Source organism: Hemitrygon akajei, chromosome 2 (genome assembly GCF_048418815.1).
Source record: "Hemitrygon akajei chromosome 2, sHemAka1.3, whole genome shotgun sequence".
Taxonomy (NCBI): Eukaryota; Metazoa; Chordata; class Chondrichthyes; order Myliobatiformes; family Dasyatidae; genus Hemitrygon; species Hemitrygon akajei.
Window position 1 is genome coordinate 140,471,306 of NC_133125.1, and position 27,037 is coordinate 140,498,342.

The 27,037-nt window shown below is 41.2% G+C and overlaps 1 protein-coding gene across 14 annotated transcripts in view; it reads right to left on the reverse strand.

Moving 5' to 3' along the window:
* Positions 1-27,037, reverse strand: part of mbnl2 (muscleblind-like splicing regulator 2) — a 206,770-nt gene that overhangs the window by 34,300 nt on the left and 145,433 nt on the right. For all 14 annotated transcript variants that reach the window (XR_012096226.1, XM_073028495.1, XM_073028504.1 and 11 more), the window contains exons 3-5: positions 10,298-10,462; positions 7,141-7,344; positions 1,718-1,981 (exon numbers count right to left, since the gene is read on the reverse strand). Coding sequence is in view for 13 of the 14 variants with exons in the window: in XM_073028495.1 (XP_072884596.1) it covers positions 1,718-1,981; positions 7,141-7,344; positions 10,298-10,462 (633 nt within the window). In the remaining variant the exon portion in view is untranslated. The remainder of the gene's footprint in view (positions 1-1,717; positions 1,982-7,140; positions 7,345-10,297; positions 10,463-27,037) is intronic.

The window sequence follows — 27,037 nt, forward strand, 5'->3', positions numbered from 1 at the left end:
ACTCAACATCGACTGACTTTCCTCAGTATGTATCTAAAGTTTATAAATGCATCAACATAGTGGTTTAATGGATACAGAGCTTGTAAGAATTCTAACCACTGCCATTCAGGTAAACAGTGAGGACGGTACCATTTTTAAAATGTCACAAGAGGTAGGTGTCAGTTCCAGCTGGTACACAGATTTTAAGATTGAGTACCAGAGGAATCTATGAGTTGTTTTGTCATTCAAGAAGCTGAATCTTGCAGCATTGCATCAAAATTCATTGCTTATTCACATCCTGATCACATTATTGTCTAACATATCTTGTAATGTTAAATGTCTGCATGACTGACAGAGGATAAACTCTGCTGCCATCGCTGTAGAGAAAACAAAAATAATTGGATAAATTGCAAAACAGACAATGGGCAGAAAGTGCAACTTCAAACCTGAAACAAAGCAGAAAAGAGGACCTTTAGGCATTGTGTAAAAAAACATTTTCCTTCATCACTCTTAAATTATAGTGGGACTAGAAATTAATCTTTCAAGAATGGTTTATCATTTCAACTACCAACCACATAGTTAGTGTTACAAATCTGCATGAGAATCTAACTTTATGATGATATAATAAAATTATGGATAATACTGACTCATCAAAACCCAAAATATTTGGGAGCAGCTTGACTGAAATCATTATTACTGCTTCAAAGGTGGTTAATTCTGCTACATAATTCACTTAAAACATTGCAAATCACTAATAATTTAACAGTACCCAACTGGTTCCACACTTAGAATATAATTCTCTTTCCAACCAATAGTCTCCTTTCTGATCCAAAAAATTAATTACCTCTTACTTTTCATCCTTGCACTAAGTTTTAAATATGTATATCTCTGTTGATTGTGCTGATACAGGGGAATTTTCAGGTGAAATAAATCTCTGTTCCCCACATCTTAAACTGTTGAAAGTCCTGTTTCCCACTTCACCCCAGCTGCCTACTCTATCCTGCTTTTCATTTCAGCCATGCATCAATTTTTTTAAATCTTATCATTCTTCTCAAACCCTCCATGGTCTAACTCTGGCCTCTTGCTCATCCCTAAGTGAATCTTAACAGTGGTTTCTGTGCCTTTGGTTATCAACCATTGTATTCTGGGATTTGTACCATGATGTTCTATGCTAATCTCTCTCCTCCTCCAAGACTCCTCAAAACCTCTGTGACCCTGATATTTGCATGGGCTCATGTCAACCTGTGAAGCACTCTAGAATATTCTTTTTGCTTCCATAATGGTTGCATATAAATGTCAGTGGCAGTAAAATGCTAAAGTGAGCTCATTATCCTTAACATTTCATTAAAAAAAAGATTTAGAGATAAAGCACGGTAACAGGCATTTCCAGCCCAATGAGCCCAATTATACCCATGTCACCAATAAATCTACTAACTCGTATGTCTTCAGAATGTGGGAAGAAACTGCAGCACCTGGAGGAAACCCATGCAGTCACGGGGAGAACATATAAATTCCTTACATACAGCGGCAGAACTGAATCCGAGTTGTTGGCATTGAAAAGCGCTATGCTAACCGCTATGCTACTGTCATTGACAGAGACAAGAATTCTCCAAGAACAAATATATCAGATACAGCACCACAGTGTGGTGCATCTTAAAGAAAATGCTATGTTGATTAGTGTTTGAGCGGTGCGATAGCTTGGTTTAATTGCGGCGTTTTATCTGAAGAAACGACCTACCATTGCAGTTGCGGCTGCAGCAGCTGCCTGTGCTACTGCCACAGCCTGGTTGGCCTGGTGTTGAGCTGCCTTTATTTTGGCCTGTAAATGTGCAGGGGGGTGGAAATATTTGCACTTCTCTCTTGAGCATCGACCTTTGATATAATCCATGCAGACAGTAACGGTGTTGTCATTGGTGTCCACCATTGTGCTGTCTGCAGGGTGAGCAAAGCGGCAGTCAGTCTCACCCCGAGTGCAGTTCCCTCGCTGAAATTCCCTGCACACCTGCCAGAGAAGAAAGAAGTTGCACTGTGCTTAGACTGATGAAGTTGTTTAACACTTCAGAACTTAGAAACTATACATGATGTAGAACCAAAGGTAAACACAAAAATCAAATCAAATTGATCGGGTGGTTAGGAAGATGTATGATGTGATGGCCTTCATTAGTTAGGGAATTGAGTTCAGGAGCAGTGATGTAATGTTCCAGCTCCATAAAGCCCTGGTTAGACCACACTTGGGTGTGTTGTGTTTAGTTCTGGTTGCCACATTATAGGATGGATGTGGAAGCTTTAGAGAAGGTGCAGGAGATTTGCCAGTGCATTGCTTGAATTAGACTGCCTGTTTTGCGAGGATAGGTTGAGAGAGCTAGGGCTTTTCTCTTTGGAATGAAGGAAGATGAGAGGAGACTTGACAAAGGTGTATGATAAGAGGCATAGTAAGGGTGGACAGCCAGAGATTTTTTCCCCCCAGGGTTACAATGACTAACATGAAAGAGCATGATTTTAAGGAGATTAGAAGTATAGGGAAATACCAGAGGAAGTTTTTCTAAATATTGAGTGGCGAATCCATGGAATGCACTGCCAGGAGTGGTGGCAGAGATAGCTACATTAGGGACATTTAGGACGCCTAAATAGACACATGAATAAAAAAAAAATGGAGGGCTATGTGGGAGAGAAGGGTTAAATTGATCTTGGAGTAAGTTAAAAGGTCAGCAAAACCTTTTGGACTGAAGGTCCTGCACTGCGGTGCATTTTTCTATTCATTGCTACAGGTTGCTGAAATACGTAAGTGGAACTAAAATTTTTATGTTTTGGAGTAGTCTGACTTTGTGTGAATATTATGCACCTCTGTTTGAAACAGCTGAAGGAAATCCATGAGAACCTTTTATTAAGGTGAATTAGAAGGTTCATTTGTTCAGGAATCATAATTACTTTTTAAGACAATAATTCAGAGCAACTATACAAGATATACTTAGCTCTGCAGGATCAATACATTATTCATTCTGTTTCAATCCTAATAATCTAATTGTAACCTGATTAAAATTTAAATATATTTTGTGTTCTCAAATATGAAGACATAAAATCAGAAACATGATTAGCATATGCATGGTAAAAATATGCAAAATAGTAAAACCCTTATGTGACCAAAAGGTATAAAAACTGTTTGCTAATTTAAGTGCGTTTTTTGTTCATCCAATCCTGAAAAGTGACATCAATTCACATTTGACTGAATGATTCTTAATCATCTGTTAGGTCACTAACTAAGTGCATCACATAGTATATTATTAAGTAACAAATACCCCAGGCAGGTTTTGGATATGAGCTTATCAGATCCCTAGATTGATGATTTCAAATGGGATCAGATTTGACTAGATACATCACTCCTGGAAACATAATTTATTATGAGCTAGAGTTTGCTCTCTTGACCTCAATGACTTAACTTCTGTTGGCAAATGGACCCTTGCATTTGAAGAGAGCAACATTTGGATCTGACAACAGCAATCTCAATACACTGAAACTGCAAGATGCGGATGTGCTTCATTCAACCCACACGTGTGCTTGATCATTTCAATTTCTGACATTTTCTCTTTCGGTTCCCTAAACAAGTTTCATAATAACGCTAACATAAGGAAATCTGCAGATGCTGGAAATTATAATAATACTGAAACGATATCTTACTTATTCCTGGTCACCTGTTGGGACTCTGATTCTAAATTAACTACTGCATGCCCAGTTGAGATGTTGTGGATATGAAACTACATCTAGTTCTCCTTCTACAAATGCTGCCTGACCTGCTGTTTCCAATATTTTAAGTTATTCTCCCAGTCTTTCTACTTCTGCTGCACTGCTCCAAATGACGAGATGCTCTGCACACATGCTTCTGAAATGTCTTCTTTTTTCCTGAATCGTGGCTTTCCCCTCAATGGGTATGGTTAGAGCCCTTAACTCTTGTCTCATTCTACTTCTCATAATTGAGCTGTCAACTCCTCCTCCTGGATGTGGCAGGAACAGAGTTCCACTTCCTCACCATCACCTCCACAGTTGGTTCCTTGCAGCTTCTGTCAGCTCCAACATGACACATTTCCCTCCCCTCTCAGCATTTCCCTTTGTCACTCGTTGGTCTGCATCAACCATTCCCCGTCTGATGGCACTTCCTCATGCATCTACACAAGGTGCAGCATCTATCGTTTCATTTCCCCCACTCCTACAATTCAGAGAGTTGGACAATTCTTCCAGGTGATTCCCTTGCACTTCTCATCTCAGGGAGAACACTTAGTATTCACAACGCGGTCTCTTCTACACCAGGAAAAAGAAATGCAGAATGGGTGACTGCTTTGAGGAGCACTATGTTCCGTTCTGCAGGAGAGACCCCAACTCCTGGTTATCTGCCATTGGAACCTCCCCTTCTAACCCCATTCTCACCTATCTGTGTGTGACCTCCTGCACTGCTACAAGGGCCAACACCTGATCTTCCCAGGGGGAAATGATGCAAATAAAAACCAACGATTAATACTAAATTTTCCATCTTTAGATAACTCACTATTTCTTTCTGTCAGCATCAGAACTAGCCACTTCTACCTGTTACTTTGGGTCAGTTTTCAATTTTTTTTAATATAATCTAGCCTGCTGGGTAAATATAGTCTTCATACTAGTAACACATTACCACAGACCATATAACCATATAACAATTACAGCACGGAAACAGGCCATCTCGGCCCTTCTAGTCTGTGCCAAACGCTTAATCTCACCGAGTCCCACTTACTAAGTGCACTCAGCCCATAACCCTCCAATCCTTTCCTGTCCATATACCTATCCAATTTTTTAAAAAAATGACAGAATCGAACCTGCCTCTACCACTTCTACTGGAAGCTCGTTCCACACAGCTACCACTCTCTGAGTAAAGAAGTTCCCCCTCATGTTACCCCTAAACTCTCAACTCATGTCCTCTTGTCTGAATCTCCCCTACTCTCAATGGAAAAAGCCTATCCACATCAACTCTATCTATCCCCCTCATAATTTAAATACCTCTATCAAGTCCCCCCTCAACCTTCTACGTTCCAAAGAATAAAGAAGCTTAATCTGATTCTAACTGCTACACTAACTCTTCTGATCTCACCCTATCAGGAAAATTTCCTTCCCTTCACCAACTTCTCTGCTACCGAAAACTAACATGTTTGCCAGGTCTGCAGACCCAAATTATTCACCATTTCCCTTTCCACAGATGCTGCCTGACCTGCTGACTCTTTCCAGTAGTTTTCTGTTTGCTGACCATCCTGCTGAATGCTCCACCATTTTGTTATTTCCACAACCACTCTGAAACATGTTTAATTCAGCTATTCACATTTTTATTTCTCTCGTACTTATCAGAAATAAGACCTATTTTGTATACACCTTTTAATTCCAGAGTGAAATGTCATTTTTATATTCTATTTATGCTGTTTGTTCCTCTCTGAGACAGCTAGGATAAGACCATAAGTAGCTTTTGTGTTTCCATTTATCACTGCCCACAGCTGTTTCCACCTTCACTCTCCCTCCCCACTAACTGGCTACACCAGCCCTTTTCTTTCCTTGTTTGCTCCTACCTTTTACCTACCAGCCTGTCTCCTGCCCCATCTCTCCACTTCCTGGCTCCATTAGGTCTGTCATCCTTCAGCATTCCTTGCTCCATCAATCACCTTCTGGCCTGTCTCACCTCTCCAACTCTCCTTTTATTCTGCCTATCTTCCTTCTTCACTCTCGGACCCGATCCAATGCAGGGTGTTGACCCAAAACATCAGCCTTTCTCCCCCTGCAGGAGCTGTGCTGCTCCGCCCCCCCGAGTTCCCCCAGCAGTTTGCTTTTTGCTCCAGATTCCAACTTCTGCAAGTCTCCTGTACCGCCTTAAGATATACTGTAGGTGCAAATCATGAAGTCACTCAAAATTCTTCTGTCAATCAGCATGATCTTTAATCATTCCCTTGGTCACTGTCCCACACAGTCCCTAATATTCCCACATTCTATGAGCATCCAAAATTCTCATCCTTGCATGCACCCAGCAATTGGTCTCCATAGCACTCAGGAGGTAAAGAAATTCAAAGATTACAACATAAAGGAGTTCTACTCAACACAGTTGCAAGTGGCCGACACTTAACACTGAGATTACGCCTTAATTCCAGACATCTCTAGTCAAAGGAGCCTCTTGAAAACTATGCCGTTAATCCTTTCCCGTCATAATGAAATTAATTTTTATTTCTCAGTTTCTAGTGTGCATTAGCCAATCTTAATCTTTCCTCAGCAAACGACCCATATTATGGCACTTCCCCATGCAGTTGAAGATGTAACACCTGTCCTTTCACCTCCTTCCTTCTCATTAAATAGATCAATGAAGAAACTGAATAGATCGTCTATGTAGCAGCAGCTCACTTATATATCTGAACTATTAAATTTTCTCCATTATAATTCTCCTATTACAATCATATAAGCTTTAAAGAGATTATTTTGTCAGCCACTGCCTTCTGCATAAACAAAAGCAATTCTTCCAAGTACAGGGATGAATGTCTCTCTGGAATGAAATGAAGGGTAAAAGAAAGATCAACTCCGGTTCTGATGTTACATTTGTCCTCAGTGGCCACTTTATTAGCTACACCTGTACATCTGCTCGTTCATGCAATTATCTAATCAGCCAATCCTGTGGCAGCAGCTCTCTGCATAAAAACATGGTCAAGAGGTTCAGTTGTTGTTCACACCAAACAGCAGAACGAGGAAGAAATGTGATCTTGGTGACTTTGACTGTGGAATGATTGTTGGTGCCAGATGGGGTGGTTTGAGTATTGCAGTAACTGCTGATCTCATGGGATTTTCATGCATAACAGTCTCTAGAGTTAACAGAGAATGGTGTGGAAAAACTGAGCAGCAGTTCTGGGGGTGACAACACCTTGTTAATGAGAGAGGTCAGAGAGAATGGCCAGACTGGTTCAAGCTGACAGGAAGATGACAGTAACTCAAATAACCATGTGTTACAACAGTGGTGTACAGAAGAGCATCTCTGATCACACAACAACTCAGACCTTGAAGTGGATTGGCTACAGAAGGAAAAGACCACACCTGGTTCTACTCCAGTACCTAATGAAGTAGCCACTGAGTCTACAGTTTGCATGCTGAGTTTCATTGATACTATTACTTTACCTCTAATCGGTCTGTTCTCATGTGCTTCTGCACATTTCCTGTTCCTGCAACTGAAATAGGTGGACTTCCAGGGACAAGGACAGGAGGATTGGAGAGAATTTCTGTTGGAACTAAACCCACATTGGGAGGTATGGGTGCCAGGAAGGGGCTAAAACTAAAAGCATGATTATTTACTCCTGTGCCAGGGTTCATTGGAAACGTGGCCTGTGAAGAAAAAACAAACATGTTCATCAAATCAGTATTACAAAAAAAAAAATTTTCTTGCATAAACCAAAGCAGAACTTGAATTATTTCCAGGAAAACATATTATTAGTATTGCTATCAAAAAAACCTCCCAAAGTTTACAAAAGCTCATTAAAACATATGAATGATAGTGCTATTATTTTAACATAAAACTAATTGAACCTGAGAGCAAGCATGATTAAGTTCAATAATTAATATATCAGTCCAGGCGTGGGACTGGAGGTTGGAGGCCTGATATTTGTGAGTATAAGAATCTGGGGGGCCACTGACTGGAAGCCCAGAGGCAGCCTGTCCTGGAGTTGGAGGCCTGACTGTGTTTGTGGGGAGGGACTTGTTTCCCTGCTGTTGTTTTGTTCTGTTGTTGTTATTGTTGCTTGTGATGTTCTGCAGAACACCACAAACACGCAATGACGACATCAGAATATGTAGTGACATTTGCGGGCTGCCAGCATGTCCTTGGGCATCTTGGTTGTTAATGCAAATGACACATTTCACTGTATGTTTCGATGTACATGTAATGAATAAATCTGAATCTGAATCAGGACATCCCAGCCATCTGAGATTTCCAAGGGCCAATAATAGAACTGGAGATTGGTGCTGCTGGGAGGAGGAGTAATCTACAGGCCATGACACTCAGGGACTTGAGCTATATTACTACTTTTTAGCATTTTTTTTTGTAACTGTACGTTTTTCTGCTATCGTAATTATATATGCTATAAATGCTGTGTGCTGACTGTAACTGTTGGTTCTGAGTTTTGCACCTTGGCCCCAGAGGAACAGAGTTTCATCTGGCTGTATTCATGCATATGGTTGAATGACAATTAAACCTGAACTTGAAAAATGTGAGGACGTTTCAGTCATTTGAAACAAACAAGTGAACTTTCTTCTTTATCAAATAATGTAACTTCCCCAAACATAACAAGCAGGGCTAAGTTAGAGAATAGCTCGCCAACTATTGCACTTGCTAAACTTGAAAAAGCATGAACCAAATAATACATTGCTAAGATTCTTATACTGCACATATATAAAATATGATTAGATATCTGAAACCTGAATGATAAAAGTAGATATTTTGAAACTGTAGCTGCAGAAAATTGCATGAAAATATTCATTCAAATTTTAATCCATTGGGTATTTATGTTTCTTGAAGAAATGTTATTTAAAGAAGTCAATACTATTCAGAAAATGTCTTTCAAGTTAATGAAATGTAATAATGGCTGGCTGGTACAACATATAATAATGATGTCAAGAAACAGCCTCTCAGAATTTTTGATGAAAAATACTACAGGGCATAGATTTAATGTGAGAAGGGCAAAGTTTAAAGGAGATGTTTTTATTCCACAGGGACAGTAGTAAAAACAGATACAATAGTAGTATTTATGTGTCTTTCAGACAGGCACGTTAACATGGAGGGAATGAAGAGTTATGGATCAGGTGTGGGCAAAAGAGATGATGTTTGACATTGTGTTTGTCATAGACATCGTGGACTGAAAGGCTGTACTATACTATGTTTTATGTAAGTCAACAATATTGTCACAGGCATACATATACAAAGTATAAATGCCATGAAAATCAGCTTTTTGAAGCAACAAAAGATGTGGGATGGTGGAATTTTTTGGGGGTGAAGAATCCTCTTTATTTCTCCCAGGCATTCTGACTGTGGGTTGAGTTACTGCTTCTGGACCTCCATTAATACAACACTAATCACAAGGTATGTGAAGTAATATACACGGACCGCTGGAGGAGGAACTCAGCAGGGCAGGCAGCATCTATGGAAATGAGTAACCAGTTGACCAGAATCCAGTGGTACGAAACATCGACGGTTTACTCTTTTCCATAGATGCTGCCTGGCCTGCTGAGTTCCTCCAGCATTTTGTGTGTATTACTTTGATTTCCAGCATGTGAAGATTTTCTCTTGTTTGTGATGAGGTGTGTGGATACAGCTTAGGGTCAATTCTCTTTACAGATTTACCCACTACCAATTTTCCCTTGGGTGACTTCTCCCAACAATGCATTCACAACCGGAAGGAAACTGGCTAACCAAATGATGCCAACTGGACTCACTACAGGAAGGATGTGGAAACCATAGGAAGGATGCAGAGGAGATTTACAAGGATGTTGCCTGGATTGGGGAGCATGCCTTATGATAGGCATCCGTTAGTCTCCTTGGAAGGTTTCCAGGGCGCAGGTCTGGGCAGGGTTGTATGGGAGACCGGCAGTTGCCCAAGCTGCAGACCCAAGCTGCAACCCTTCCCCTCTCCACGGCACCGATGTTGTCTAAGGGAAGGGCACTAGCTTAGCTGCCGGTGTCGTTGCAGAGCAACATGCCTTGCTCAAGGACACAACACACTACCTCAGCTGAGGCTCGAACCAGTGACCTTCAGATTACTAGTCTGATGCCTTATCCACTAGGCTACACACCAACACGAAACAAGTTGAATGAACTCAGCCTTTTCTCTTTGGAGTGGCAGAGGATGAGAGGTGACCTGATAGAGATGTACAAGATGATGAGAGGTATTAATCATGTGGATAGTCAGAGACTTTTTCCTAGGGCTGAAATGGCTGCCACAAGAGGGCACAGGTTTAAGGTGCTTGGGAGTAGGTACAGAGGAGATGTCAGGGCTAAGTTTTTTTTTTACACAGAGAGTGGTGAGTGCATGGAATGGGCTGCCGGCAACGGTGGTAGAGGCGGATACGATAGGGTCTTTTAAGAGACTTTTGTTTAGGTACATGGAGTTTAGAAAAATAGAGGGCTATGGGTAACCCTAGTAATTTCTAAGGTAGGGACATGCTCGGCACAACTTTGTGGGCCACAGGGCCTTGACTGTGCTGTAGGTTTTCTATGTTTCTAATTAGGTTCTCCACCATAGGATCCTCTAAACTCTCAAAGTTTATGTTTTAGACAGATACTCACGACTGGCTGTATCTGTGCACCTGGCATCATAAACTGCATCTGCTGTGCCAGCATTGCTGCAGTTGTTTTCTGTTGGATGAGATTGTTACGTCCATTAATCTCTAACTGCGTTTTTAAATGCATTGGTGGATGAAGGTACTTGCAGTTCTCTCTTGTGCACCTGCCCTGTGGGATGCAAAGAAGAACAGTTCAGACATTTTTAAACAGACAAAATGCTTATTCATAAATCCCATGAAGTGAGTGCAACAGTTCATTTAGTAATAACATGACAAACAAAAAAAATCCTGAACAGTTGGACAGACATTCATTGTGCTTCCTTTTATTCTTTATACTTTTAGATGATACTTAAAAATGAAACAAACCAGACATTATGGAAAACAAGCCAATATCCTAAAGTACAATAAAAATGTATCCCAAAATACTTTTTTTCTCCATCTTGACATGGACTGGTTGAGCCGAAAGGCCAGTATCTGGGTTGTATTGCTCTATGTCATTGATCAAATCTATCAGTTATTTTCTATTGCAAAAAAAACCTGTAACTGTACAACTTCACTGGTAAGGTTACTCTGCAAATATTTGCTCAAATGATTCCTGAGGACAGAAATTAGCCACTAGCTCTGCTGTAGTTCTGTCATATTGGTCCTTGATATACACTCAGTGGCCACTTTATTTGGTACCTCTGCTACTCCAGCCCATATACTTTAAGGTTCGACGTGCGTGGCTATTTGATTTACTGTTGCCTTTCTGTCAGCTTGAACCAGTCCGGTCATTCTCCTGAACTCCCTCATTATCAAGGTGCTTCTGCCCACAGAACAGCAGCTCAATGGATGTTTTTGGTTTTGCACACCATTCTCTGTAAGCTTTAGAGAACGTTGTGTGTGAAAATCCCAGGAGATAAGCAGATGCCATTTCTTCCCTGTTCTGATGTTTGAACAACAACTGAACCTCTTGACCATGTCTGTGTGCTTTTATGCATTGAGTTGCTGACACATGACTGGCTGATCCAATATTAGCATTAATGAGCAGGCATACAGATGTACCTAAAAAAGCGGCCACTGAGTTTATTTTTCCATAGGAAATACCAGAAGTTTCTTAAAATAAAAAAATAGACATCCCCACTGAAAATGAACATTGCTTAAATACATTATAGCACTTAATTTCATGCATTCACTTCACAAATTCACTGATACTGCTGAACAGTAAGAAGGTTGCTAGTTTCAATTCCCACTGCAGAGTCTTAAAACCTCAGCTGAGACTCCACCGCAATATTGTGATGGCACCTTCTAAATAGCAGCAGTACCTTTTGTTCTACTTATACTTTCAACTGAATTAATAAGATCCCATGGCACTACTTCGAATTGGAACTAGAAAGATATCTCCAGTATTATAGACATTTATTTTTCGATGAATATTGCAAAATAATCAACTGTCAAACTTTAGAGTTCCATTAATGGGAGCTGGTTTCACAGACACTGGTCAGTTGTTTCACACATTATAACAATGACACTTTTAAAAAGTCTTCACTGGCTGCAAAGTATATGGGAACATTTTGAAAGTCAAGAGGGGCACTGTGCCTTTTGATGCATCTTTCCTTCGATATCAAGACATCTTCAATTCAAAAGAAGAGAAGGGGAATTACGCAAGGTATCAGGGAACAAGGGGGTTAAAATTTAGATGGACTACCTAAAGTATCCAGCTAACCTGAAACATTGCATCTCAGCATGAGGAAAATAATAATAATTTCTTGTGTTTACAGAAATATAGAAAATCTACAGCACAATACAGGCCCTTCGGCCCGCAATGCTGTGCTGAACATGCACTTACTTTAGAAATTACCTAGAGTTACCCATAGCCCTCTATTTTTCTAAGTTCCATGTACCTATCCAGGAATTTCTTAAAAGATCCTATCGTATCTGCCTCCACCACTGTCGCTGGCAGCCTATTCTACGCACTCATCACTCTCTGCATAAAAAACTCACCCGTGACATCTCCTCTATACCTACTTCCAAGCACCTTAAAACTGTGCCCTCTCGTGTTGGCCATTTCAGCCTTGGGATAAAGCCTCTGATTATCCCACGATCAATGTCTCTCATCATCTTATACACCTCTATCAGGCTACCTCTCATCCTCCACCACTCCAAGGAGAAAAGATCAAGTTCACTCAACCTATTCTGATAAGGCATGCTCCTTAATTCAGCAACATCCTTGTAAATGTCCTCTGCACTCTTTCTATGGTTTCCATATCCTTTCTGTAGTGAGGTGACCAGAACTGAGCACAGTACTCCAAGTGGGGTCTGACCAGGGTCCTATATAGCTGCAACATTACCTCTCGACTATTAAACTCAATCCCACAGTTGATGAAGGCCAATGCACCATATGCCTTCTGTGCAGAGTCAACCTGCACAGCAGCTTCGAGTGTCCTATGGACTAAGATCCCAAGATCCCCCTGATCCTCTACTGCCAAGAGTCTTACCATTAATACTATATTCTGCCATCATATCTGACCTAGCAAAATGAACCACCTCACACTTATCTGGATTCAACTGCATCTGCCACATCTCAGCCCAGTCTTGCATCCTATTGATGACCTGCTGTAACCTCTGACAGCCCTCCACATTATCCACAACCTCTGTGTCATCAGCAAATTTACTAACCCATCCCTCCACTCCCTCATCCAGGTCATTTATAAAAATAATGGAGAAGGGGTCCCAGAACAGATCCCTGAGGGACACCACTAGTGACAGACCTCCATGCAGAATATGACCCATCTACAGCCACTCTTTGCCTTCTGTGGGCAAGCCAGTTCTGGATCTACAAAGCAACGTCCCCTTGGATCCCATGTCTCCTTATTTTCTCAATAAGCCTTGCATGGGGTACCTTATCAAATGCCTTGCTGAAATCCATATACACTACATCTACTGCTCTACCTTCATCAATGTGTTTAGTCATATCCTCAAAAAATTCAATCAGGCTCATAAGGCACGGCCTGCCTTTGACAAAGCCTTGCTGACTATTCCTAATCATATATTGCCTCTACAAATGTTCATAAATCCTGCCTCTCAAGATTTTTTCCATCAACTTACCAACCACTGAAGTAGGACTCACTGGTCTATAATTTCCTGGGCTATCTCTACTCCCTTTCTTGAATAAAGGAACAACATCCACAACCCTCTAATTCTCGGGAACCTCTCCCGTCCTCATTGATCATGCAAAGATCATTGCCAGAGGCTCAGCAATCTCCTCCCTCAGTAGCCTGGGGTACATCTTGTCCCGGAGATTTATCCAACTTGATGCTTTCCAAAAGCTCCAGCACATCCTCTTTCTTAACGTCTATGTGCTCAAGCTTTTCAATCCACTGTAAATCATCCCTACAATCGCCAAGATCCTTTTCCGTTGTGAATACTGAAGCAAAGTAATAATTAAGTACCTCTGCTATTTCCTCGGGTTCCATACACGCTTCTTCACTGTCACACTTGATTGGTCCTATTCTTTCATGTCTTATTCTCTTGCTCTTCACGTACTGTAGAATGAATGCCTTGGGGTTTTCTTTAATCCCACTCACCAAGGCCTTCTCATGGCCCTTTCTGGCTCTTCTAATTTCATCCTTAACCTACTTTCTGCTAGCCTTAAAACCTTCTAGATCTCCATCATTACCTAGTTTTTTCAAACTTTCGTAAGCTTTTCTTTTCTTTTTGACTAGATTTTCAACAGTCTTGTACGCCATGGTTCCTGTACCCTACCACCCTTTCCCTGTCTCAATGGAACATACCTACGCAAAACACCATGCAAACATCCCCTGAACATTTGCCACATTTCTGCCGTACATTTCCCTGAGAACATCTGTTCCCAATTTATGCTTCTAAACTTCTGCCAGACAGCTTCATATTTTCCCTTACTCCAATTAAACATTTCCCTAACTTGTCAGTTCTTATCCCTCTCCAACACTATGTTAAAGGAGATAGAATTGTGATCACTATCTCCAAAATGCTCCCCCACAGAGATCTGACACCTGACCAGGTTCATTTCCCAATACCAGATCAAGTACAACCTCTCCTCTTGTAGGCTTACCTACATATTGTGTCAGGAAACCTTCCTGAACACACCTAACAAACTCTACCCCATCTAAACCTCTCGCTCTAGGGAGATGCCAATCAATATTTGGGAAATTAAAATCTCCCACCACGACAACCCTGTTATCATGACTCCTTTCCAGAATCTGTCTCCCTGTCTGCTCCTCAATGCCCTGTTACTATTGGGTGGTCTATAAAAAACACCCAGTAGAGTTAATGACCCCTTCCTGTTTTTAACTTCCACCAACAGAGACTTAGTAGACAATCCCTCCATGACTTCCTCCTTTTCTGCAGCCGTGACACTATCTCTGATCAGCAGTGCCATGCCCCCACCTCTTTTGCCTCCCTCCCTGTCCTTTCTGAAACATCTAAAGCCTGGCACTCTAAGTAACCATTCCTGCCCCTGAGCCATCCAAATCTCTGTAATGGCTGCAACATCATAGCTCCAAGTACTGATTCATGCTTGAAGTTCATCTACTTTGTTTTTGAAGCTTCTTGTATTAAAATAGACACATCTCAAACCTTTGGTCTGAGCATATCCCCTATCACCTGCCTATCCTCCCACTCGCACTGTCTCCAAGCTTTCTCTATTTATGAGCCAACCGCTCCTTTCTCTATCTCTTCAGTTCAGTTCCCACCCTCCAGCAATTCTAGTTTAAACTCTCCCCATTAGCCTTAGCAAACCTCCCAGCCAGGATATTGGTCCCCTTTGGATTCAAGTGCAATCTGTCCTTTTTGTACAGGTTGCGCCTGCCCAAGAGAGGTTCCAATGATATAGAAATCTGAATCCCTGCCCCCGCTCCAATCCCTCAGCCACGTATTTATCCTCCACCTCATTCCATTCCTATACTCACTGTCGCATGGCACAGGCAGTAATCCCGAGATGACTACCTTTGAGGTCCTGCTTCTCAGCTTCCTTCTCAACTCCCTGTAGTCTGTTTTTAGGACCTCTTCCCTTTTCCTACCTATGTTGTTGGTACCAATATGTACCACAACCTCTGCTGTTCACCTTCCCACTCCAGGATATCATGAATGCGATCAGAAACATCCCGGACCCTGGCAGCACCTGTGAGGCAAACTACCATCCCTGTTTCTTTCTTGCGTCCACAGAATCACCTATCTGACCCCACAACTATACAGTCCCCTATTACTGCTGCCTTCTTCCTTTCCCTGCCCTTTTGAGCCACAGAGCCAGAGTTTGTGCCAGAGGCGTAGTAGCCACTGTTGCTTCCCCCAGGTAGGCCGTTCCCCCCCCCCCCCCAACAGTACTCAAATAGTAATTATTGATAAGAGGGACAGTCACAGGGGTACTCTCTAGTATCTGACTCTTGCCCTTCCCTCTCCTGACTGTTACCCACTTATCTGTCTCCTGAGGCCCTGGTGCGATTACTTGACTATAGCTCCTCTCTATCACCTCCTCACTTTCCCTAACCAGACAGAGGTCATTGGGCTGCATCTCCAGTTCCCTAACCCGGTCCTTCAGGAGCTGCAGCTCGATGCAGCACCTGGTGCAGATGTGGCTGTCTGGGAGGCTGGGAGTCTCCCGGACCTCCCACATCTGATAACCAGTACAGAACACACTCCCTGTTTCCATTCCTCACAGGTAACTTACCTCGCCTCGAACTGTTATCGCCAAAGCCCTACCACTTTGCCACAGATCACTCTGTCAATGACCACACCGCTAGGCAGTGTCTCCCTTTTATGCCTGAACCTTCCCTGACATCTAACTCACGACTGGTGCTTCAGTTATAGCCATTGATAGAACACGTATAATGGACAAACGCTCTCGAAGCTCCCTTTTTTAAATAACCACCACTGACCTGCGAGAAATCCCACTTGGTAAACTTCTGTCGACGCCGCTGATAGGCCACATACAATTAGGAAACTAAGTAGTCGTTTAACTATAAAGTGCAGGACATGCCCTCTGCTCATTGTTACTGTCAAGATGGAGGTACAGAAGCCTGAAGGTACATACTCAGCAATTCAGGAACAGCTTCTTCCCCTCCGCCGTCCGTTTCCTACATGGACATTGAATCCATGATGCTACCTTGCCTTTTTTATACATCCCTTTCTCCACTATTTTTAATTTAATTATTTAATATACATATATATACTTACTAAAGTTGATTTATTTATTTTTTCTATATTATTAGATAGATAGATAGATAGATAGATAGATAGATAGATACTTTATTCATCCCCATGGGGAAATTCAACTTTTTTCTAATGTCCCATACACTTGTTGTAGCAAAACTAATTACATACAATACTTAACTCAGTAAAAAATATGATATGCATCTAAATCACTATCTCAAAAAGCATTAATAATAGCTTTTAAAAAGTTCTTAAGTCCTGGCGGTTGAATTGTAAAGCCTAATGGCATTGGGGAGTATTGACCTCTTCATCCTGTCTGAGGAGCATTGCATCGATAGTAACCTGTCGCTGAAACTGCTTCTCTGTCTCTGGATGGTGCTATGTAGAGGATGTTCAGAGTTTTCCATAATTGACCGTAGCCTACTCAGCGCCCTTCGCTCAGCTACCGATGTTAAACTCTCCAGTACTTTGCCCACGACAGAGCCCGCCTTCCTTACCAGCTTATTAAGACGTGAGGCGTCCCTCTTCTTAATGCTTCCTCCCCAACACGCCACCACAAAGAAGAGGGCGCTCTCCACAACTGACCTATAGAACATCTTCAGCATCTCACTACAGACATTGAATGACGCCAACCTTCTAAGGAAGTACAGTCGACTCTGTGCCTTCCTGCACAAGGCATCTGTGTTGGCAGTCCAGTCTAGCTTCTCGTCTAACTGTACTCCCAGATACTTGTAGGTCTTAACCTGCTCCACACATTCTCCATTAATGATCACTGGCTCCATATGAGGCCTAGATCTCCTAAAGTATTACATTGCATTATTATTATGTATTGCATTGTAATGCTGCCATTAATATATTCCATGATACATGCCAGTAATACTAAACCTGATTCTGAATCTGATATACCCAAATATGTTGATTAGGGATTACTGATCATTTGATTTGGAAGATAAATGAACTCAGATCAAAGATCTGTACACTACTGTGATCAAATTGTTCATGAACATGTGGTTGAGATGATAGCTGTTCACTGTTACCGCAGAATGCAGAATGAAATGTACTTCTTAAATCTCTTTACTAACAAAGAATTTCTCAATTGCTGCAGATTTTAATTCTCTTAAAAAGTGCTTGTTTAAGGACAAAGATAGAGGAGAAACTGAATAATAATTAACTGGGTATTTACATGTTCAGTAAATCAATCAAGTTAGAAATGTTTCAGGTTTCGTTGGGGAGAGATGTCTGCAGTTCTGCTGCAGTTATCAATCATACCCCATTGCTGGTCAGTTATTGGTCATGGAAGAGACAATGGAGATCTGACTGAAATTGAAAATTAAGACATCTCCAGAGATTCAATAAGGTTAACAATTTAAAACCTGCTGTAGCAGAAGTTAGTGATTAACAATATTTAAAACTTGTTATACTAAATGAACTCAGATCTGCAGAACCTTGACCCTACATCAGCAAAGGAACATCACAGACTTGTTTCTTTGTGTTTTCTTTTTCACTGGTGTTTTGTCTGGTAGACTTCTTTCACTATCATGTACAAACTACTGTAGTACAACTTAGATTCTGAACGTTGCTTGAACTGATGTGCCGGTGACACTGCTGAAAGCAAGCTTTCCACTGTACCGGCAGCTCGCCATTTTATGCATGTGGCAATAAACTCAACTTGATTGCAGTTGACAGCTTCAGGTACTGGAGTTGCCTCAAGTAAATGTAGACCCTGCTGTAACCCTGATCATTTGCTCTTTCTTTCCATTGGCATCAGTACTGGCCATTTTGCTCGTCACTACCCATCACTTCTTTCTCCTTTCATGTGTTTCTTGTGGCTTGCACAACATGTCCTAGTGGGCTAGACCATACAACATTACCCAGACTCACTGCACAAAGGAGTTCACCCGACTACATTATTTCACCCTGTGCTCACCACTTTCTCTACTGTTTAGAATGGGGGGGGGGGGGGGGGGCGTTCCCGACCTTTTTTATGTCATGGACCCCTGCCATTAACTGAGGGGTCTGTGGACCACAGGTTGGGAACCCCTAGTTTAAACAAACTCTTTCTAGGTTCTGACGAAGGCTCTTTGATCTGATTGTTACTAGCTTCTCTTTTCACAGATGCTGCTTGACTGGCTGAGTTTTTCTGTTTTTGTTTCAGATTTGTTGGATTGGGGGTGCAGAATTATTACATTTCTTGTAGTTTAACTTTCCTATGCTTGCTTGTGCGTATGTAAGATCACCTATATGCATCTAATTGTTCAGTGAATTTTCTGGGAATTATGTTACAGGTGCTTTTGTATTTTACTAGAAACTTCTTGGCTTCTAGTAGCAGGTGTCATGCTACTTGTGTCTGGCTAGTTTTAAAGTGAAATTTTTATTATCTCTAGTCTGACAACCACAACTGCTTTTTCTTTGTCTTTGTTTGCTCAGCTCTCTCTTGTTTGTTTTTTGTTTTTGTAACATTTAATAGAATGGCTGTAAGCAGCAAGTTTTACGCCTCATTCTTGACTTCTGAAGAACCTTTGGATTGCAGAAGTATTGAGATCCAAAAGATCCCTGCAACTGCAGTTCTATCTGCTTCTAAGGTATGAAGCTGCAGGATATAGACTCAACAGGATTTGAGCGATGAGGGTTCCATCTTAGGGTGGTGGAAATTTGCAGACTGTAGTACTCCCATTGGTGGAACTACAAACAAGATGCTGGAGGAACTCAGCGGGCCAGGCAGCATCTGTGGAGGGAAAAGGACAGCGAACATTTTGATCAAGACCCCTCAACCTGGACTGTGCTCCCCCAGCATCTTGTGTGTTGCTCCTGATTGTAGCATCTGCCGTCTTTGCGTCCTGTTAGTGGCAGAGCCAGAGGGCTTGGGAGGGGCAGTTAGAATGGCCTCACTGAGTATCTGAACTGTTTGGATATGTTGTCTGGTGAACACACAACTATCTTGTTTTGCTTGGGTGTAAAATTTAACTCAGCAATCCTAAAGTAAGAGCTTGAAATGTCATGGATGAAGTTTCACTGGCGAGCTGCATGTGACTATATTAGCATTCTCATTACAGATGAGATAAATTTCTATGCAAATATTCCTGCAATTAACCTGAGTAGCAAAACTCTCAGTTGGTCCATCAAAATCCACTTCAATAGAGCTAATGATAAAATGATTACTTTAGGAATATTGTTACTGTTGATCTATTTATTAAAGCAGGCCTCAGTATACTTTAACTTTAAAGCCACTCCCATTGCAACTTGGTGTTCAATTTCTTTGTATCTATTTATGAAGCAGCTTGGAAATTTCCCAATGTTCAACGGATGACCACCAATTTGATCAGGATATCTGGAATGACAGAGTTATATGGCCCTGGATTCTGTAGTCCTGAGTAACGACCTGATTGAGGCATATAAAATAATGAAAAGAATCGGATTCAGATTGGAATTATGTAGCTAATGATATTTCTTTTTTAGGCAATAAAGGAGTGTTTTAAAATTCAAGTGAAAATAAATAAAATTCTATTAAATGTTACAATAACAAAAAGCGAACTAGAGAGAGATGAGAGAACAAAGAAAATACAAATGAAAAGCAGTTGTGGTCGTCTCATACTCAGACTGGAGATAATAACTTGCATCCAAGCTGCAAAATTCAATTGTTGGGTTGAGAAGGATGATTAAAATGTACAATGACAAGCAACAGGAAAACGTTTTCTTACTGCAAGTGTTCTGATGGCAGACAATAACAGATTGTCTTGAGAAGAAAAATGCAGCAATAGAAAAGCTTAGCCTAAAATTTCCTGGTGAAGTAGCAATGGCAATGGGCAAGTGTCACCACCCGGATAACTTCTTATAGACCATGCATAGGAGCAACGTTAGGCCATTTGGCCCATCAAATCTGCTCCACCATTCAATCGTGACTGATTTATTATCACTCGCAACTGCATTCTTCTGCCTTCTCCACATAAACTTTGACTCCCTTACTATTCAAGAACCTATCAACCTCCAATTTAAATACACCCAATAACGTGGCTTCCAGAGCCGTCTGTGGCAATGAATTCCACAGATTTCAGCTAAAGAAATTTCTTCACATCTCCGTCCTAAAGTGACGTCCTTCAATTCCAACTCTGTGTGTTCTGGTCCTAGACTCTCACAACATTTGAAACATCCTCTCCACGTCCACTCTACGCCTTTCAATATTTGGTAGGTTTCAAAGTTACAGTAGCTTGTAAAATGGTTGTTTTCTGGTAGGGCTGAGCAGAAGGGGCAAAGGGAGAGTCAGAAATTTCCCAAACAATGCCCTGAAATGTCAATAATGAATCAAAAGGATTTTTTTCACTTGCATTTTAAATAGGAAAAGATGATAGAGCTACCAAAACTTTCTATCTCACATTACTGCTGCTGAACACACAGAGCATTGATAATATTGTGTAGTTTGTTATTGACAGTTATGAAAAGCAGCTGATGTATCTTGTACTGGTAGTGACTTTGTTTTGCAGCTGTTGTCAGTACAAGCTCTTTGTTTGGGTCGAAGGCAGCTGTATATAAAATTAGTTATTTTTCCAGTAACATTTTATGATAATCAAATTAAATGAAGCAACCAATTATGTAAAGCAGACATTTAGTGTGTTGTGCCTCAAGTCAATCTTCTCATTAAGCTTTCCCTACCATAGGTTTAGGGCAAAGTATTTATTTGATTAAAGAAGACAGGAGTTCAAGAAACTATTTATTCCCCTCCACAGACGCTGCCTGATCTGCTGAGTTCCTACATCATTTTGCTTAAGATTTGCAGTATCTGCAGAATCTCTCATCTTTCATAAAGATGAGGACAGCACAGTAGCATAGCGGCTAGCACAACTCTTTACAGTACCAGTGACCTGGGTTCAATTCCAGCCGCTGCCTGTAAGGAGTTTGTACGTTCTCTCCTTGACCACGTAGGTTTGCTCCGGGTGCTCTGGTTTCCTGCCACAGTCCAAAGACGTACCAGCTGGTAGGTTAATTGGTCATTGTAAATTGTCCTGTGATTAGATTAGGATTAAATCGGGGGTCGCTGGGCAGCATGGCTGTCAGGGCCTATTCCGCGTTATATCTCAATAAATACAATGCAATTTTTTAAAATCAAAAACTTAAACCTTAACCAAAGAAATGCTGTCAGCTTTCTCTCGCTATTTTGTCTTGTATTTGGTGGTTAAATTTGGAATATCCTGTGGCAGGGTGCATACATTCAAGTCCTTCCAGTGTAACCATTAGCTGTGAATTTTGTAATTACTCTTGCACCTGAGCCAGAAGATCGTGAATCCAAATCCCACTCCAGAGACATAGTGGAGAAAAACATACATTGATGCTCCACGAACCAACAAAGCAGCATCAGGCTTACCACCTCCAGGAGAAAACACTATGCTGAAGCACCAGCTGATCGCTAGGTGGTATAGAAGATCACAACAGATAAACTGGGATGTTATTCCCAAAACCAGTATTTATCTCACAATTAATAAAATTCACAACATTATAAAACTGTTTGTGGGGGTTTGAGAGCTCAGATTTCCCTGCGTACCTCCCACATCATAACAATATCACTGTTTCTAGGTCCTTCACTGGTGATGAACTGAGATAGCGACAGGTACAACATGATGTCACGATTACGGATCTTGGCCCAAAACTTATTCTTCCCTTCCATAGATGCTGCCTGATCCACTGAGTTCCTCCAGCATTTTGAGCGTGTTGCTTAAGATTTCCACGAGACCATAAGACATAAGTGCAGAAATGGGACAATCAGCCCATCGAATCTGATCGCCATTCTATCATGGTGAAGGAGAGGAGCAGGACAATTACTGGAAGCTCGAGAAATTGACGGTCATGCCATCAGGTTGGAGGCTACCCAGACAGAATATAAGGTGTTGGTCCTCATACCTGAGTGTGGCCTTATCGTGTCAGTAGAGGAGGCCATGAACTGACATGTAGGAATGGGAATTGGAAGTAAAATTGAAATGGGTGGCACTAAGACACCACACTTTTTGTGGTGGACAGAACAAAGGTTCTCGACAAAGTGGTCCCCCAATCTACTCTGGGTCTCCTCAACATACAGGAGGCTACACTGGGAGCACTGGATATAGTAGGTGACCCCAAAAGACTCGCAAGCGAGGTGTCGCCTCACCTGGAGGGACTGTTTGGTGCCCTGAATGGTACTGAGGGAGGAGCTGTAGGGGCAGGTATGGCACTTGTTCTGCTTGCAAGGATAAGTGACGGGGGGAGCGAGTGGGCAAGGGAGTCGCATAGGGAGCGATCGCTGTGGAAAGTGGAAAGTGGGGGGGGGGAGCAATGGAAAGATGTGCTTGGTGGTGGGATCCTGTTGATGATGGTAGAAGTTATACAGAATTATGTGCTGGATGCAGTGTCTTGTAGGTGAGGACAAGAGGTACCCTATCCCTGGTGTGGCAGTGGAAGGATGGGGTGAGGACAAATGTGCACAAAATGGAAGAGATGCGGTGTGAGGGCAGCACTGCTGGGGAGGAAGGGAAATCCCTTTCTTTGAAGGAGGAGGACTTCTCACTTGTTCTAGAATGAAAAGCCTCATCCTGAAAACAAATGCAGCAGAGATGGAGGAACTGAGAGAAGTGACAGGTGGGAAGAGGTATCGTCATAATAGCTGTGAGTCAATGGGTTTATAAAAGATAAGAATAGATAGACTGATTGCAGAAATGGTACATTAAGTGTTGGCATGTGGGTAACAGAAGAAACAGGACAATATATAGGTGGTGATGACCAGGAGAGGTTCTCCTTCCCATCACTAAAACAATGAAAGGGCATCAGTTCTCTAGAGACAGAAACAAGCAATTGTCCAAAGGCCTGCAGAAACAGACAACCACCTGCAATGTAATATTTGTTGTAGAGAGGTACAAAGCCAGAAGCACAGAGATGACAGGCTCCTTCTGGTAATTCATTAAAATGTCAACGATATTTACAGAAGGTAATCTAAGTGTAACGGTTTGTTGGTCTTTAAAGAAAGAAGATGTTATGATCCAACTACATGAAGCCCTGGAGAATAACACCTGGGGCTTAGTGAGCAGTTTTGGCCACCGCACATCGAGAATGATTCATTGCCTCAAAATGACTGCAGTGTAGATTTACCCAAATACCTGGTTACCAATAGTTAAATTATGAGCACCTATTGAACACAATGAGGTGGTACTCCCTGAAACATAGCAAGAGAATCAGCAGTATAGGGCCACTTGCTTGACCATTTAGTAAGATCATGGCTGATGTTTTTTCCTCAGCCACCTCAGTCTATTCCCTTAACTAAAAATTCCATCAACATCTGTTTTGTACACAGTACATCCAGCAACTGAGATTTCACAGTCTCAGGAACTGAATTCCTAAGATTCATTATTTTTTGGCTGAAGTAATTTCTGCTAAGCTGTTTCTATGTTGAAACTGTGCTTGGACTGTTGATTACCAGCCACTGTAAAACAACAACCCTGTCATGCCCCTTAAGTATTCTGTATATTTCAATGAAATCTGTTTAATTGCTCCGTAAACTCTCGAGCTTTCAGCTGGGTCAATTTTAACGGATGTTTTGATGACAAACTACTCCATCTTCATCAAGGATGATGCCTAGGCACGTCTAGTCTGGTGATATATATACTGAACTCCCGTCGTCCATCCCTGCTGATTGATTAGTCCTCAACCAATTAGGTTTCCATTGTCCCATTTTGTTTAGAATCGTATTCCAGTTCTTACTTTGAGTAAGACATTCCCCTTTGTTGAAATTCTTACTCTCTGGTCTTAGTTCAATGGCGTCCTTCACCAGGCAGTCCCAAAAGCCATTGGCACGGTGCAGTAGTTTTGTGCCATCAAAATCAATCCTGTGGTCATTGCATATGGCATGATCTGCTACTGCTGATTTCTCCAGGTAACCCAAATGGATACACCTCCTATGTTCGTTGAGGTGGTTTCCACTGTGCATGACAACTTTGATTTCCTCCTCCCCATTCCAGGAATCAATCTGGTGAATCTCTGTTTTACTCTCTCACTCTCTCTCTCTCTACGGCAAGAACGACCTTAAGCAGATTGGAACACTACAATATTTCAGACGTGGTCTCCCTCCACCTCTGCATAATTCAAGCAAATGATCTCTACTCTTGTAATCAAGTTATTTTACACTGAAGGCCAATGTTTTCTGTCCATCGACCAGTATGTGATCCTAAATATTGGGGAAGTTGTGTCTGATTTGATTGTAAGTTCAAGATGAAAGGGAATAGATAAGATAGATGAAGAGAAATCTTTTTAATTGGTTGTACAATTTAAGACTCAGGCTCATAGTCTTATATTTTGAGCTAGGTATATCAGAAGTGATTTGGATACATCTCCTTGTGCATAGGTTGAATTTCTTAGTTCATTTCCAAAAAATGGTGAAGAATCAAGGTTAATAGGTAATATTAAATCTATGTTTGTTAATTATTTGCAGCCAAAGATCTTAATAAGTTTGAATTAGGCCATGAGATCAGAGAGGAACTCATTATATGATAAGCTAAAGTTGTTTGACAAGAGCCTAAATGGTTATAATCTTGAGAGGACGGGCAGAATAGGACATGATATCAATCTGTACTCTGCCTTAATATACACAGTCTTAATGATGTCTGAATCATAGCTTCTAGGTCAGGAGGAGGATTCCAAATCATCCTTAATGATTTGCCTTTAAATAAAAGACTTGCAAGATCATTATTTAAAAAAGGTATTTTCCTACACTCACTATAGCTTGGGTAATAAAATTTGCATTAATGATGCTTTCAGTTACAATGCTTATATTCAAGTTTGATAAGTTCATTTTGCATCTTTTATATGAACGGCCAATTTCCTTCATGTGCAAGCATTTCCTGTTCAGCTGCTTTAGTGATAGCCATCCTTATCTTTGTAGTCTTTAGACAGATTCATATCATTTAAATAAGCTATATATTTTGTTCCACTCCCCCACTATCTCCTCATAGCCCTACAAATTTTTTCAAATATAGATTCAATTCTCTTTTGAACTCCCCATGAATTCTAAACTCAGTCGATTATAGACTATTCTTCACTTAGTGAAAGAATTGCTTTACATCTCTACCCTGGTTCTTTTGCGAATCATCTCAAGTGTGTCTTACTGGCCAGTATCTGCTGTTTCTCTTCATTTTTTAAAAACTCTTTCACATTATTGAATACTTTTAAATCTCCCTTTAAGCATCTTCACTCCAGAGAGAACAATCCCAGCTGCTTTGGTTAGAGTATGAATCAGTTTATTATCATTGTTTTAAATGGCATGAAATACATTGATTTATGACAGCAGTAAATTACTGTACATTAGAATATTATTTATTTAGAGTTACAATGCATAATCATTATCAGGATTAATATTGCTGGCATGTGTCGTGAAATTTGTTGTTATGTGGCAGCAGTACGTTGCAATATATAATAATAAAAATTGTAAATTACAATAAGTATATATATATTTTGAAAGGCTAAATTAACTAAGTAGTGCAAAAAGAGAAAAAAAGTAGTAAGGTAGTGCTCATGGGTTCACTGTCCATTCAGAAATCGGATGGCAGAGGGGAAATTATTCCTGATTCGTTGAGTGTATGCCTTCAGGCTTCTGTTGTCCTTCCGGCCCAACGAGTCACACCACCCAGCAACCCACTTATTTCATCCTAGCCTAATCACAGGACAATTTTACAATGACCAATTAAACTACTAGCTGATAGGTTTTCAGAACGTGGGAGGAAACCTATCTGTACATGGGGAAGACGCACAAATTCTTTACAGATGCGTCTGAACTCCAATGCAGGGGAAGAAGCTGTTTCTGAATCATTTAAGAGTGAACGTTCAGGCTCCTGTACCTCCTCCCCGATGGTAGTAACAAGAAGAAGGCAAGTCCCAGATGGTGAGGATCTTTAGTGATGGATGTCATCTTCTTGAGGCACTGCCTTTTGTAGATCACCTGAAGGAGCTGGCTGAGTCTACAAACATCTGCAGCACTTTCGATTCTGTGCATTGGAGCCTCCTTACTGGGCAGTGTTGCTATCAGTCAGAATGCTCTCTGTAGAAATGTGCTCGTCTTTGGTGACATACCAAATTTCTTCAAGCTCCTAATGAAGTATAGCCGCTGACGCATCTTCTTCAAGATTGCACCCAGGTATTGGGCCCAGGATAGATCTTCTGAGACATTGAAGCCCAGGAACTTGAAGCTGCTCACCCTTTCCAGAACTGACCACTCAATGATGACTGGTATGTATTTTCACAACTTCCCTTTCCTGAATTCCACAACTAATATCTTTATCAAGCCAACATACCACCCTTGTACTTTCCTGCCATACAAAAAACACGCTTTGCATTTTTGCATACAGATTACCTGCAAGGTCCCACCCATCTATGTACTCAAGCTGATCATTCAAGGGTCAACATAATGGAATAGATCTATGCTATATTATTTGAGATCTGTGACTGTAAGATATAAAACACTGTTGGAAAAATGAGGTGAATAATTTACCATCAAAACATACACCTGTGTCTCTTCCTCCCCCTAATATCATGCACCAGGACATTTTTCATTGTTTCTTCAATTTAGTCC